This window comes from Cetorhinus maximus, chromosome 10, assembly GCF_964194155.1.
Source record: "Cetorhinus maximus chromosome 10, sCetMax3.hap1.1, whole genome shotgun sequence".
Taxonomy (NCBI): domain Eukaryota; kingdom Metazoa; phylum Chordata; class Chondrichthyes; order Lamniformes; family Cetorhinidae; genus Cetorhinus; species Cetorhinus maximus.
The window spans coordinates 133,083,420-133,098,192 of NC_135888.1; the positions used below are offsets into that span (position 1 = coordinate 133,083,420).

Here is a 14,773-nt window from a genome sequence, read left to right on the forward strand (position 1 = left end):
CAATACAAGTGACTGCTCACAAGGGAAACAGCAGGGCGGGGGTGCAGCTGCACCTCCAAATATTAAAGAATGCAACACACAAGATGGCTGATGTATGCAAACATTCACCACACCCACCCAACCCCCCGCAGCCCCAACTAGGCAAGTAGCTGAGAAATGCCAGGTAAATCCTGGAGATTCACTCGGGGATTTCAAACACTGCATTAATTCTACGCAATGAAAGAGATTGAGCTCACCTGCATACAGTGACCCAATGCATGAAATCTGGCTTTAAGCGCGGATCTGGTCAGCGGTAACAGCAGGGTTTACAAGGAGTCATAAACTGAACTAAGACGAGATGTTACTCCCACTGATTTGGAATTCTTGGCAACAAACAAAGCAGCTTACCTGTTTTTTTTGAGTTTTGCTTCAGCTGAAGGCATGTTCTCCAGACAGCTTGGGCAGTAATGGGAGTCCACCTGGAAACAGCAAGATAGACCATTAGCAACTGCATAATATCCACACACCAGCTAAAAGTACACGAGGGCCAACCACTTACTAACAAATTACGTTGCCCTCTGTATGCATGGTGTCAGCTGTGGCTCAGTAGGTAGCACTGTTGCCTGAGTCGGGAACTTGTGGGTTCAAGCCTCACTCCAGAGACTTGAGCCCAAAATCCAGGCTGACACTCGCAGCACAGTACTGAGGGAGTGCTGCACTGTCAGAGGAGGTTGCAGATATTGATATTTTGGAGGTCATTGAGGGGTTTATCCCTTAAGCAACATCTAAAAAACAAATCATCTGTTCATTATTTCACTGCTGCTTGTGGGGCCTTGCTGTGCACAAACTGGCAGCTGTAATTCCTGCATTACAACAGTGGCTATGCTTCCAAAGTATTTTGTTGGCTGTAAAGTGCTTTGGGATATTCTGAGATTGCAAAACTTCTCTTTTCTTTCACTCATGACCATGCACTCACAGATGAGGTATCAATAACTTGCATTTGCACAGCACCATTTACAGAGGAAAACGCCCAATGGCAAGTCAGTATGAAAATGAAAATTTAGGCACTGAGCCAAAGGTGAAGCTACTGGATGCAGTGACTAAAGCCTAGCCAAAACAGTGAGCTTTAAGGAAGAGAAACAGGCGGAGGGGGCCAAACAGAACATTTCTGGGAGTGGGACTCATTTAGCTGAATGCATAGCTACCAAATGTGGGGCAAAGGAGGCTTACACGAGGCTGGAGTCAGAGGAACATTCAGTGGAGAGTGGGCAGGAAGATTATAATGCTGGAGAAGGTTACAGACCTAGGGAGAGGTCGGTGAGGGATTTAAACACAATAATGAGAATTTATGGAGGCACTGGGAGGCTAGCAGCAAGTGCAGATTAACAATGACAGAGGTGATGTGCTTGGTATGGGATTAGACAAGAGCAGCAGAATTTCAGATGAGCTGTAGTTTAGAGGTTGGAGGATGCCAAGGCAATAGGAATAGTTGTCCAAAGGCACAGACAAGGGTTTCAATGGGTTGAGATGGGGCAGAGTAAACACTGTTATTTAGGTGAAAGTAGGCGGTTTTTGTGATAAAGAGAATATGGGGTCTGAAGCTCAGCTCAGATCAGATGGAATGGGACAGAAGATTGGCAACAGCTTAAGCCTGGGAGGGGATGGAGTCAACACCCAGAGGCCAAGTTTCAGTCAATTATGGGTGTGCTCAAACTTTCCTTCCTACACCCACTTGAACTGTGCACAATTATCCTCTTCTTCAAAACTTGGGTTTGTTGGAATGCAGCACTTTGAGCTGTCGAGCACCAAGACGAAACACCATTGGTTACGGATCTGTCAATTGTGACAACTTGAAGGGTCAAGTAAAGAGGGTTGATAATCAGAGAACACAAATTAACCTGGGGAATTTCTTCAATATTCTCCTCTACAGTGAGTTGTTGCGATCTGGAAGGAGCTGCCTGAAAGGGTGGTGGAAACAGATTCAACTGTAATTTTCAAAAGGGAATTAAATAAATGCTTGAGAAGAAAATATGCAAGGCTTTGGAGAACGGGCATGGGTGAGTGGGATTCAGGCTCTTTCAGGTTTCAGCTCCTTGTGATAATGTGGAGAGACTGGACAATGGGAAGAATGCTTTTGCACAGTTCTCTCACTGTGTAGAAAACATAACTTTGAGTTTTAAATCTCAAGTTGATTACATGAAAATGCCAAATTATTTGGGTTTGAGTTACTCCTTCATAAATGCTTCAGTAAGAGGAATGACCTGAGCTTGTCGTAATACATAGAAACATAGAAAATAGGAGTAGGCCATTCAGCCCTTTGAGCCTTCTCCACCATTCATTATGATCATGGTTGATCATCCAGCTCAACAGCCTGCTCCCGCTTTCCCCCCCATATCCTTTGATCCCTTTCGCCCCAAGAGCTATATCTAACTCTTTCTTGAAAACATACAATGTTTTGGCCTCAAATACTTTTTGTGGTAGCGAATTCCACAGGCTCACCATTCTCTGGGTGAAGAGATTTCTCCTCATCTCAGTCATAAATGGTCTACCCCATATCCCCAGACTGTGACCCCTGGTCCTGGACTCCCCCACCATCAGGAACATCCTTCCTGCATCTACCCTGTCTAGTCCTGTTAGAATTTTATAGGTTTCTATGAGATCCCCCCTCATTCTTCTGAACTCCAGCGAATATAATCCTAATCGACTCAATCTCTCCTCATGTCAGTCCTGCCATCCCAGGAATCAGTCTGGTAAACCTTCGCTGCACTCCCTCTATAGCAAGAACATCCTTCCTCAGATAAGGAGACCAAAACTGCACACAATATTCCAGGTGTGGTCTCACCAAGGCCCTGTATAATTGCAGCAAGGCATCCCTGCTCCTGTACTCGAATCCTCTCGCTATGAAGGCCAACATACCATTTGCCTTCTTTACCACCTGCTGCACCTGCATGCTTACCTTCAGCGACTGGTGTACGAGGACACCCAGGTCTTGTTGCACATTCCCCTCTCTCAATTTATAGCCATTCAGATAATAATCTGCCTTCCTGTTTTTGCTACCAAACTGGATAACCTCACATTTATCCACATTATACTGCATCTGCCATGCATTTGCACACTCACTCAGCTTGTCCAAATCACACTGAAGCATCTCTGCATCCTCCTCACAGCTCACCCTCCCACCCAGCTTTGTGTCTTCTGCAAATTTGGAGATATTACATTTCGTTCCCTCATCTAAATCATTAATATATATTGTGAATAGCTGGGGTCTCAGCACCGATCCCTGCGGTACCCCACTAGTCACTGCCTGCCATTCGGAAAAAGACCCGTTTATTCCTACTCTTTGTTTCTTGTCTGCCAACCAGTTTTCTATCCATCTCAATACGCTACCCCCCAATCCCATACGCTTTAATTTTACACATTAATTTCTTATGTGGGACTTTGTCGAAAACCTTCTGAAAGTCCAAATAAACCACATCCTATGGCACCCCCTCATCAATTCTACTAGTTACATCCTCGAAAAATTCCAGTAGATTTGTCAACTCTGGATCTGGGATTCAATAGTGCTGCATTAAAACAAGTTTATGAAGAATGAGAAGCAGATGGGAGGATCTGCAAAGGTTGGGGTAAGACCTTTGAGATACCGAGAGAGTGAACTTACTGATCTGGAAAAAGGTTTGAAAGTAAGGATAAGGATCTTGAAGTAATTTCATAGGAGCACTATGGTAGTATAGGGTTTTGAGAGGACTTCTCACATTGCAGCCAATAAAGGGTTTTTGAAGTGTAGTCACTTATTGTAAATAAATGTACGCATAGCAAAGTGGCACAAAAGACAACTAGATAAATGACCAATTATTTTTCTTTATGAAGTTGGTTGGGGAATTAATGTTGGTCAGATTATTGGAATAATGTTATGCGATCTTATTGTCCATCTGAGGGGGCTGGAGGGGCCTTGATTTAAGGTCCCAACTGAAAGACAGTACCTGTGTCAGTGCAGCACTCCCTCAGTACTGGACTGAAGTCTCGACTAAGTTGAAATGCCCAAACTCTGGATTGGGATTTTCATTGTGGCCTCCCGACTCCGAGGCAAGTGTGTCAGCCTGGAGTCAATGGTAGCTTCTAAAGCAAGGAGCCACAGCATTCCAGATGGATTGCAGTGTGCAGAGAGCAGAAGCAGGGAGAGCAGTCTGGGTAGTGTTTTCAAAAGCCAAACCATGAGGTTACAAAGGCATGAATTAGGAATCTCATCAGAAGAGGGGGTTTTGGCTAGGGAAAAGTAGCTCGATTTGGATATTCTTGAGAATGGCAATGAGATTTTGCTCATTTGTCACTTGGTGACCAAAAACAAAACTAAAGTGGGCTGCAGTCAATCTGATGGTGATGTAACAAAAAAAAAATCACATGATTTACCATCTTAAACAATAAATAAGCTCAACAACATGATGTGGAAATTGCGACATTGCAAATGCATGTGGTTGGGTCCCTTGTTCTTTTGAAATGTCATGGTTATTTTTATGAATTGACTAATCTTGTATTTCACTTTGAAAATAATTCTTGATTGAAGATAAAAACTGTGGGCTACCTTCTGTGCCTCTCACAGCATCTTTGGAAGGGTCTTTTAAGGTATACATTGCTGTCTCCTTGTGAATGGCAAGCCCAACTAACTTGATTGTTTGTGCTTTCTCTCTGGGTGCTACCTTGATTGCATTTATTTCGAGAGGACTAGAATATAAAAGCAGGGATGTGCTGCTGAGACTTTATAAGGCTCTGGTCAGACCACATTTAGAATATTGTGAGCAATTTTGGGCCCCGTATCTCAGAAAGGATGTGCTGGCCCTGGAGAGGGTCCAGAGGAGGTTCACGAGAACGATCCCAGGAATGAAAGGCTTAACATATGAGGAACGTTTGAGGACTCTGGGTCTATACTCGATGGAGTTTAGAAGGATGAGGGGGGATCTGATTGAAACTTACAGAATACTGAGAGGCCTGGATAGAGTGGATGTGGGGAAGATGTTTCCATTAGTAGGAGAGACTAGGACCTGAGGGCACAGCCTCAGAGTAAAGGGAAGACCTTTTAGAACAGAGATGAGGAGAAACTTCTTTAGCCAGAGTGGTGAATCTATGGAATTCACTGCCACAGAAGGCTGTGGAGGCCAGGTCATTGAGTGTATTTAAGACGGAGATAGATAGGTTCTTGATTGGTAAGGGGATCAAAGGTTACGGGGAAAAGGCGGGAGAATGGGGTTGAGAAGCCATGATTGAATGGCGGTGCAGAATCGATGGGCCGAATGGCCTAATTTCTGCTCCTATGTCTTATGGTCACCTTGTCAACCTTCCACTGCCAGATGGGTCAATAACCCCAGAACAATCTACACATTTCTCTCCAGTGAGTGAATGCCCATTCACTCACAAACAAAGCCCTTCTGTCAGCGACTTTCATTGCCAATGAATGTACTGATCTCTTGGCTTTGACTGAAACTTGGCCTGCGGATGCTGACTCCATTCCGCTCCCAGGCCACTGATTAAAGCTGTTGGTGATCTGGCTGTCCTATTCCACTTTGAAATGAGTTTCAGACACCATATCCTCCCTATCACGAAGAGCCAGCACAGGTATGGTGAGTGGAATGATCTCCTGTGCCGTATGAATCTATAAGAAGCACGCTCAACATCAATGCTTACTGACTTGTTATTATTCTTTCCCAAATATACTGGCACCAGCAGGCTAAATAAACCAGCACAACTGAAGTACACTGGGGATTTGCTTGACTGCTGAGAACTGTTAGCTACTCTTCTAATATGCCAGCACCGTGGATAAAATACCTCATCATTTCCCAATGGCTAATCTCAAAGACTGGGAGATTGAACCAGTGACATTACAGTACAGCTTCTGAAGACAATTGCAAGTTTTAACCAATACTAGTAAACCCCGTCACTGTCCCACTAACCAGTACTAGTAAACCCCGTCACTGTCACACTAACCAGTACTAGTAAACCCTGTACTGTCTCACCGAGCAGAGAAAAATCTTTCCCTGGTCACCTTACTAATTTTATGAACCTCTCACATTTCCTCTCGCCCACCCTGTTACAGTGGAAACAGTTCTAAAAATTCACCTCTCTTTATGAAAATATGTCATTCAGACCAACCTGTGCACATCAATATATATCCCACTTCAGGGCTCCCACATTTCATCAGGGTGGTAGTGTGGGGAGGAGCAGCGAATGCCCCCACATTAATTCCGAGTGGGTGGCCGGGGGCAGGGGAGGTGCCTGAATTGATCTTTTGTTAGAAAACAAGACATCGACCTGAACCATTAACTAAGTGTCTCTCTCTCAGACATCCCATAACCTGAGTGTTTCTAACATTCCCTGTTTTAATTTCAGATTTCCAGCACCTAGAGTGAGTTGAAATTTTTACTGTTACAGTTCATTCTGAATCAACATTTTTCTTCTAGGCCTCTCAGCTGCTTTGATTACTTTTTAAGTTGTTTTTGCACAATCCTGTATTCATCCATACCTCCTCCTCTTTTCTGCCTTAAGGGTCTATAAAGCTCATTTTTCCTTTCAATTTGTTAGCCAATGTGGGGGTCACATTTACCTAGTCTGACTTTGCTGATTTGGGGAATTGACTTGCCCTGTGTGCTCAGCATTATTCATTTAGAGGAATTCCATTTGTTCTCAATGGAAATGCTAACTGACATTCTCCATAAATCCTTTTCTTATAATTCTTCTTTCATCTCTCCAAATGTTGCCTTTAACAATGATAAAACTGGATCCTGGATTTTGGTGTGATTGAGTCTCAGATGATTTTATGCTGGATTATTCTGCAGTCACTGATTCTCACTGTTCTACATCTTCCATTTCCTGCTGTTATCTGGGTTATTTATAAATTCCAGGTCAAGATGAGTTCTGAATCAGTCATGCGCCATGCTCACCAAGATTCTAAGCCAGTTGGGTTTTCCAATTCATACTCAGTTGACAGCAGTGTTCCATTACAATAATGTTCCTATGCTCATGTCCCTTATTTTTTCCACAAAGAAAACTATCCCACCCAGTGGCCTGTTGCAGAACACTAAAGTTACTTTGGATTTTTCACATGGGAGATTTCCATCCACAGTTCTTTTTGTTGCTTACTCCAACCACAAGCTCAACTTTGTTTACACCTCAGATGTCTGGTATATATGGTGACACCAAACAAACATATGAATTAGGAGTAGGCCACTTGGCCCCTCGAGCCTGCTCCACCATTCAATAAGATCATGGCTGATCTGATTATAACCTCCCACCTACCCCCGATAACCTTTCACCCCCTTGTTTATCAAAAATCTGCCTTAAAAATATTCAAAGACTCTGCTTCCACTGCCTTTTGAGGAAGAGAATTCCAAAGATTCACGGCCCTCAGAAAATATTTCTCATCTCTGTCTTAAATGAGCAACCCTTTATTTTTAAACAGTGACCCCTAGTTCTAGATTCTCCCATAAGAGAAAACATCCTCTCCACATCCACCCTGTCAAGACCCCTCAGGATATTATATGTTTCAATCAAGTCACTTCTTACTCTTCTGGGCTCCAGTGGATACAAGCCTAGCCTGTCCAACCTTCCCTCATAAGACAACCCACCCATTCCTGTTTTTAGTCCAGTAAACCTTCTCTGTACTGCTTCCAACACATTTACATCCTTCCTTAAATAAAGAGACCAATACTGTACTCAGTACTCCAGATGTGATCTCACCAGTGGCCTGTACAAATGAAGCATAATCTCCCAACTTCTGTATTCAATTCCCCTCGCAATAAATGATAACATTTTCCTAATTACTTGCTGTACCTGCATACTACCCTTTTGTGATTCATGCACTAGGACACCCAGATCTCTCTGAATCTCAGAGCTCTGCAATCTCTCAACATTTAGATAATAAGCTTCTTTTTTTTATTCTTCCTGCCACAATGGACAATTTCACATTTGTCCACATTGTACTCCAGATATTTGCCCACTCACTTAACCTATCTATGTCACTTTGTAGCCTCCTTTTGTCCTCTTTACAACTTACTTTCCTCCTATCTTTGTGTCATCAACAAATTTAGCAACCATACCTTCGGCCCCTTCATCCAAGTCATTTGTATAAGTTGTAAAAAGTTGAGGCCCCAGCACTGATCCCTGTGACACACCACTCGTCACATCCTGCCAACCAGAAAAAGACCCATTTATGCCTCCTCCCTGATTCCTGTTAGCTAGCCAATCTTCTATCCATGTCAATATGTTACCTCCTACACCATGAACTTTTATTTTCCGCAATAACCTTTGATGTGGCACCTTGTCAAATGCTTTCTGAAAATTAAGTACAGTGCATCCACCGGTTCCCCTCCATCCACAGCACGTGACTCTTTCAAAGAACTTCAATAAATTGGTTAAACATGATTTCCCTTTCACAAAACCATGTTGGCTCTGCCTCATTGCCCTGAATTTTTCTAAGTGCCCTGTCATAACATCTTTCATAACAGCTTGTAACATTTTCCCTATGACAAATGTTAAGCTAACTGGCCTGCAGCTTCCTGTTCTGTGTCTCCCTCCCTTCTTGAATAAAGGAATTACATTCACTATTTTCCAATTTAATGGAACCTTTCCAGAATGTCAGGAATTTTGGAAAATTAAAACCAACGCATCAATTATCCCACCAGCCACTTCTTTTAAACCCCTAGGATGAAGTCCATCAGGACCTGGGGATTTGTCAGCCTGCAGCTCCAACAATTTACTCAATACCACTTCCCTGGTGATTGTAATTTTCCTGAGTTCCTCCCTCTCTTCCATTTCCTGATTTACAGCTATTTCTGGAATGTTACTTGTATCCTCTATAGTAAAGACTGATGCAAAATACTTACTTTCTATTATTAATTATCCAGAGTCACTTTCCATAGGACCAACACTCACTTTGTTAACTCTTTTCTTAATTAAATATCTATAGAAACCTTTAATATCCGTCTTTATATTTCTAGGTTGCTTTCTCTCATACTCTAATTTTTCCCTACGTATTAATCTTTTTCTCAGTCTGTTCATTATATTCTGTCCAATCTTCTGACCTGCCACGCATCTTTTCCTTTAAGTTTGACACTGCTTAACCTTTTTAGTTAACCATGGATGGTGAGCCCTCCCCTTGGAATTTTTCGTTCCCATTGGAATGTGTCTGTTCCGTGTATTCTAAAATATCCTTTTAAATGTCTGCCACTGCATCTCTCTTGACTTGTCTCTTAACCTCATTTGCCAGCTCACTTTAGCTAGCTCTGCTTTCATGTCCTCATAACTGCCCTTATTTAAGTTTAAAATACGAGTCTTGGACCCACTCCTCTCCCTCAAACTGAATATAAAATTCAATCATATTGTGATCACTGCTACCTAGGGGTGCCTCCACTACGAGGTCATCAATTAATCCTATCTCATTGCACAATACCAGGTTTAGTATAGTCTGCTCTCTGGTTGACTCCAGACATGCTGCTTAAGAAACTATCCCGAAATTATTCTATGAACACCTCTTCTATGCTACCTTTGCCCATTTGATTTTTCTACTCTATATGCAGATTAAAATCCCCCATGATTATCACCATGCCTTTCTGACAAGTTCTCATTACCTCTTCTTTTATACTCTTTCCTACCGTGTAGTTACAATTAGGAGGCCTGTGCACCACTCCCAAAAGTGACTTCTTGCCTTTATCATTCCTCATCTCAGCCCAAACCACTTCTACATCCTGGTTTCCTGAACTTAGGCCACCCTCACTAATGTGCTAATGCCATCATTAAGTAACAGAGCCACCCCTCCACCTTTTCCTAGTTTCCTGTCCTTCCTAAATGTCACATACCGTTCAATATTCAGTTCTTACCTTTCTCTCTTGCCTTGTCTTTGTTAACCATGTCTTCCCAAATTTAATCCCTTGCCTCCCTATTTAGTTTAAAACCTTTCTCCCTCCCTATTTATGCGACACACCAGCCCCAGCATGGTTTAGATGAAGACCATCACAACAGTACAGATCCCACTTTCCCCTAACACGAATACTGGTGCCAGTACCCCACAAACCAGAACCCACTTCACCCACACCAGTCTCTGAGCCATGCATTCATTTCTCTAATCTTTGTCCTATGTTAATTTGCACATGGCTTGGGTAATAACCCAGAGATTATGACCTTTGAGGTTCTGTTTCTTAATTTGGTGCCTAGCTCCTCATACTATGCAGAACCTCCTTCCTTGTCCTCCTATGTCATTGATACCTACTTGGACCATGACAACTGGATCCTCCCCCTCCCACTGTCAGTTCCTCTCCAGCCCTGACCAGATGTCCCTCTCTCTACCTTTGTAACCTCTTCCAGCCTTGCAACATTTCTGCACCCCTCCAATTGTCGCCTCTTACATATCCCCAATTTTAATCACTCAACCATTGGTAGCTATGATTGCAGCAGCCTGAGTCCTGGAATTCCCTCCCTGCACTTCTTGGCCTCTCTATCCCTCTTGCCTCTTTAAAACGTTGCTTAAAACCTGCGCCTTTGCCTGCCCGAGTATTGCCTTATGTAGTTTGGTTTCAAACTTAGTTGGATAAAGCTCTTGTGAAGAGCCTCAGGACATTTTACTATGTTAAAAGTGCCAAGTGAGTTGTTGAAGACTCTGAACATCTTCACTTTTGTCCTCTGCATTTGGCCACATTTCCAACATTCCCACATCATAGCGACGGCCGCAACCTCTGTCATCTTATTTCTAATGGGTTGAAGCCCCACTCCAGTGTCTTGAGCACACAGCCTAGGCTGACACTTCAATGCAGCAGTAATTGGCACGATATTTCAGATGAAACGATAAACCAAGGCCCTACGTGCTGTCTCAGTTGGGCGTAAAGATCCCACAGCATTTTTTGAAGAGCAGGGAAGCTTTCCCCAGTGCCCTGGTCAATATTTATCCTCAGTCAATATCACTAAAAGCAGGTTATCTAGTCATTCATCCTTGCTGTTAGTGGGAGCTTGCTGTGTACAAATTGGCCATGTGTTTCCTACATTACAACAGAGACCACATTTAAAGGTCCTTGATTGGCTGTGAAACAGCTTGGGACATCTCAAGGTTGAGAAAGGTGCTATTTGAGTGCATGGTATTTTTTTTTTCTAATGCTTCCAGTGCTCATTTTAAAAACAATTCATTGGGTGTAAAATTAAAATCTCCTGACAGCCTTTTCAATTACAATTTTAGATTAAAAATGCTTGATGAAAATGATCCAGACCAAGGTTCAGAAAATGATTGCCGCAGTCGTGGGGTTTAGATTAAATTGCAGAGTTGCCAGGTTTAATGAGACAGCAGAAAAGATTATAATTTAGGTTTGATTACTCTGCTGCTGCTAAAAAATCCATTGATCATTAAGATATGGAGGTAGGAAACAGACCTTGCTTTTTAAAAACAAGATCATTGATCCAGTTCACAAATTGAGACTGTCCAGTCAAAACAGTCTGGTCCAGTCTTTGCTGAATCCAGGCATCATCACTCTGATTCAAGACTGAACCATTACAGCATTTCTAAAAACGTATTTTCAACACAAAGTATGTTGCTGCCCACTGAAAGGGGTACAATAAGAGAGAGAGAGGGGGGGGGATGGAGGGAGGGGAGAGAGAGAGGGGGGGATGGGGGAGAGAGAGAGAGGGGGGGGAGAGAGAGGGGGGGATGGGGGGGAGAGAGAGAGGGGGGGATGGGGGGGAGAGAGAGAGGGGGGGATGGGGGGGAGAGAGAGAGGGGGGGATGGGGGGGAGAGAGAGAGGGGGGGATGGGGGGGAGAGAGAGAGGGGGATGGGGGGGAGAGAGAGAGGGGGGGATGGGGGGGAGAGAGAGGGGGGGGATGGGGGGGGAGAGAGGGGGGGATGGGGGGAGAGAGGGGGGGATGGGGGGGGAGAGAGGGGGGGGATGGGGGGGGAGAGAGGGGGGGGATGGGGGGGGAGAGAGGGGGGGGATGGGGGGGGAGAGAGTGGGGGGAGAGAGAGGGGGGATGGGGGGGAGGGGGGGGATGGGGCGGGGGAGAGAGGGGGGGGGGATGGGGCGGGAGAGAGGGGGGGGATGGGGCGGGAGAGAGAGGGGGGATGGGGCGGGAGAGAGAGGGGGGATGGGGCGGGAGAGAGAGGGGGGATGGGGCGGGAGAGAGAGGGGGGATGGGGCGGGAGAGAGAGGGGGGATGGGGCGGGAGAGAGAGGGGGGATGGGGGGGGAGAGAGAGGGGGGATGGGGGGGGAGAGAGAGGGGGGATGGGGGGGGAGAGAGAGGGGGGATGGGGGGGAGAGAGAGGGGAGGATGGGGGGGGAGAGAGAGGGGAGGATGGGGGGGGAGAGAGAGGGGAGGATGGGGGGGGAGAGAGAGGGGAGGATGGGGGGGGAGAGAGAGGGGAGGATGGGGGGGGAGAGAGAGGGGAGGATGGGGGGGGAGAGAGAGGGGAGGATGGGGGGGAGAGAGAGGGGAGGATGGGGGGGAGAGAGAGGGGAGGATGGGGGGGGAGAGAGAGGGGAGGATGGGGGGGGGGAGAGAGAGGGGAGGATGGGGGGGGGAGAGAGAGGGGAGGATGGGGGGGGGAGAGAGAGGGGAGGATGGGGGGGAGAGAGAGGGGAGGATGGGGGGGGAGAGAGAGGGGAGGATGGGGGGGGAGAGAGAGGGGAGGATGGGGGGGGAGAGAGAGGGGAGGATGGGGGGGGAGAGAGAGGGGAGGATGGGGGGGGAGAGAGAGGGGAGGATGGGGGGGGAGAGAGAGGGGAGGATGGGGGGGGAGAGAGAGGGGAGGATGGGGGGGGAGAGAGAGAGGGGCGATGGGGGGGGGAGAGAGAGGGGCGATGGGGGGGGGGAGAGAGGGGCGATGGGGGGGGGGAGAGAGGGGCGATGGGGGGGGGGAGAGAGGGGGGATGGGGGAATGGGGGGGGAATGGGGGGGGGGGGTGGGAGGTCTCCCGAATCATGAGTCTCAGGGCTGAGAATGAACCTACATGGGGTGTGGCCCAAGAGGCCTCCAGAAGGCGGTGACTGAGGGCCGAGGCTCCCGAAGGAAGCGCTGCTTGGGTAATGGATGGGGGATGGGGAATGGGGGGGGGGGGAAAGAGAGACGGCCGCGCCTCACCCCCGGGGCTCTCCCCCTTCCCGCTCTCTCTCCTCTCCCCTCCCAACCCAATCCCATCAACCAGCCTCGCCCCGTCGCCATGGAGACAGCTGACTGACAGCCGGGCCCGCTCACCCATTGGCCTGAGCCTTTGACTAACACGGCCTGGAGCCAATGAGAGGCGGAGCAGCCGGTGCGTAGGCGGGATCCCGGTTGAGAATTGCTTTGATTCATTGCCATTCGATCGAAAGGCGGTACCTACTTCGTGAGAGACACACTCGAGCGAGCGCAGCTCATGGCAATACCGGCAGAAATAAAGCTGCGAGAGCGGCAACCGGAGCTTCTTCTCGCCGTTGACGAGATAAACCACCCGCTCGAGCTGCAGCAGAGACGCCATCTTCCCTTGGTGACGTCAGCGACGGCGGTTGATCATATGAGAGGCGTCATGGCGCTGGCCGTGCGTACGCCCAACGCGACGCCGTCATTGCTCACCATTTGGCAGCGCTCCAGTGACGTCAACGTGACCAGTGACGTCATAGGGAGCAGCCTGCTCAACCATGGCTGTCAAATTCCCATTGACATCAGAGGTCATTCAGCCCATTGAATGGCTAGGTTAGTGCATGATAGCATACGGAAAGACAAGCATGCATTTCTATAGCGCCTCCCAAAGCCCTTTCCAGCCCATGAAACATTTTTTGAAATGTAGTCACTGTTGGAACCATGGCAGCCAATTTGTGCACAGCAAGCTCCCACAAACAGCAATGCTATAACAACCAGTTAACCTGTGTTCATGAAGTCGAGTGAGGGATTGGCCTGGCCACTAGGGGTAACGCCCCCCCCCCTCCCCACTTTCCTTTGCAGTTGTGCTCCATGATCTTGCACACCCATCTGAGCAGACGGTCGGCAGTTTGTCTTATCATCCGAATAACAGCATCTCCAACAGTGCAAAATTCACTCAATAGTGCATTGAAGTGTCAGCCTAGATTTTTGTGCTGATGTATCTGCAGCCTCAATGAATTATGGAGGGAGATTAATGGGCAAAATCCATGATGGACTGGAGTGCACATGGGCTGTGGAAAGAATAGATTTGATGGTCTAAATGTTATCTTCTCACCCAATTATTCATATCATTCTTATTTGAACCAATGAATAGAATTGAATGAATTGAGGATTATCAGAGCAGCAATGAGCTAATTGAATGGTCAAACAGACTCAATGGGTTGAATGGCCTACTCCTGCTCCCATGTATTACGATCTTATAGAATATCTGGACAGAGGTTGAATTTGTCATGACATGAATGCAAGAGTGAAATATGAAGCTTTTCCACACCAGCTGCAAACACAGATCAGAGATTATTCCAGTTATTCAAGTAAATTACTCTGGCTTATGCGGAAATGCATTTGAAAGCTAACAGCACTCCAATCAGTAATGCATTTCCCACAGTGAGCTGTAAGACTCGGGACAGAACTACCATTGTCTTAGGTCATGATGTTTACGAAAGACCTTGCATGTCTGTTCCACATTTCACAATTTCAGGATGTCCTAAAGCGCTTGACAGTCACTGAAGTATGTTTTGAACTGTAGTCGCTGTTGTAATGTAGGAAATGTAGCAGCCAATTTGGATATAGCAAGGTTAAATTCAAGCAATAGATTAACGACTGGATCATCTGTTACAGGGATGTTGGTTGAGGGATAAATATTGCAATAAATAAA

At 46.3% G+C, this 14,773-nt stretch overlaps 1 protein-coding gene across 1 annotated transcript in view; it reads right to left on the minus strand.

Moving 5' to 3' along the window:
• Positions 1-13,478, minus strand: part of dctn4 (dynactin 4) — a 46,814-nt gene extending 33,336 nt beyond the window's left edge. Inside the window, exons 1-2 of the mRNA XM_078551185.1 lie at positions 13,322-13,478; positions 388-458 (exon numbers count right to left, since the gene is read on the minus strand). Of these exons, the coding sequence (XP_078407311.1) occupies positions 388-458; positions 13,322-13,456 (206 nt within the window). The 5' untranslated portion in view covers positions 13,457-13,478. The remainder of the gene's footprint in view (positions 1-387; positions 459-13,321) is intronic.
• Positions 13,479-14,773: the final 1,295 nt, after the last annotated feature.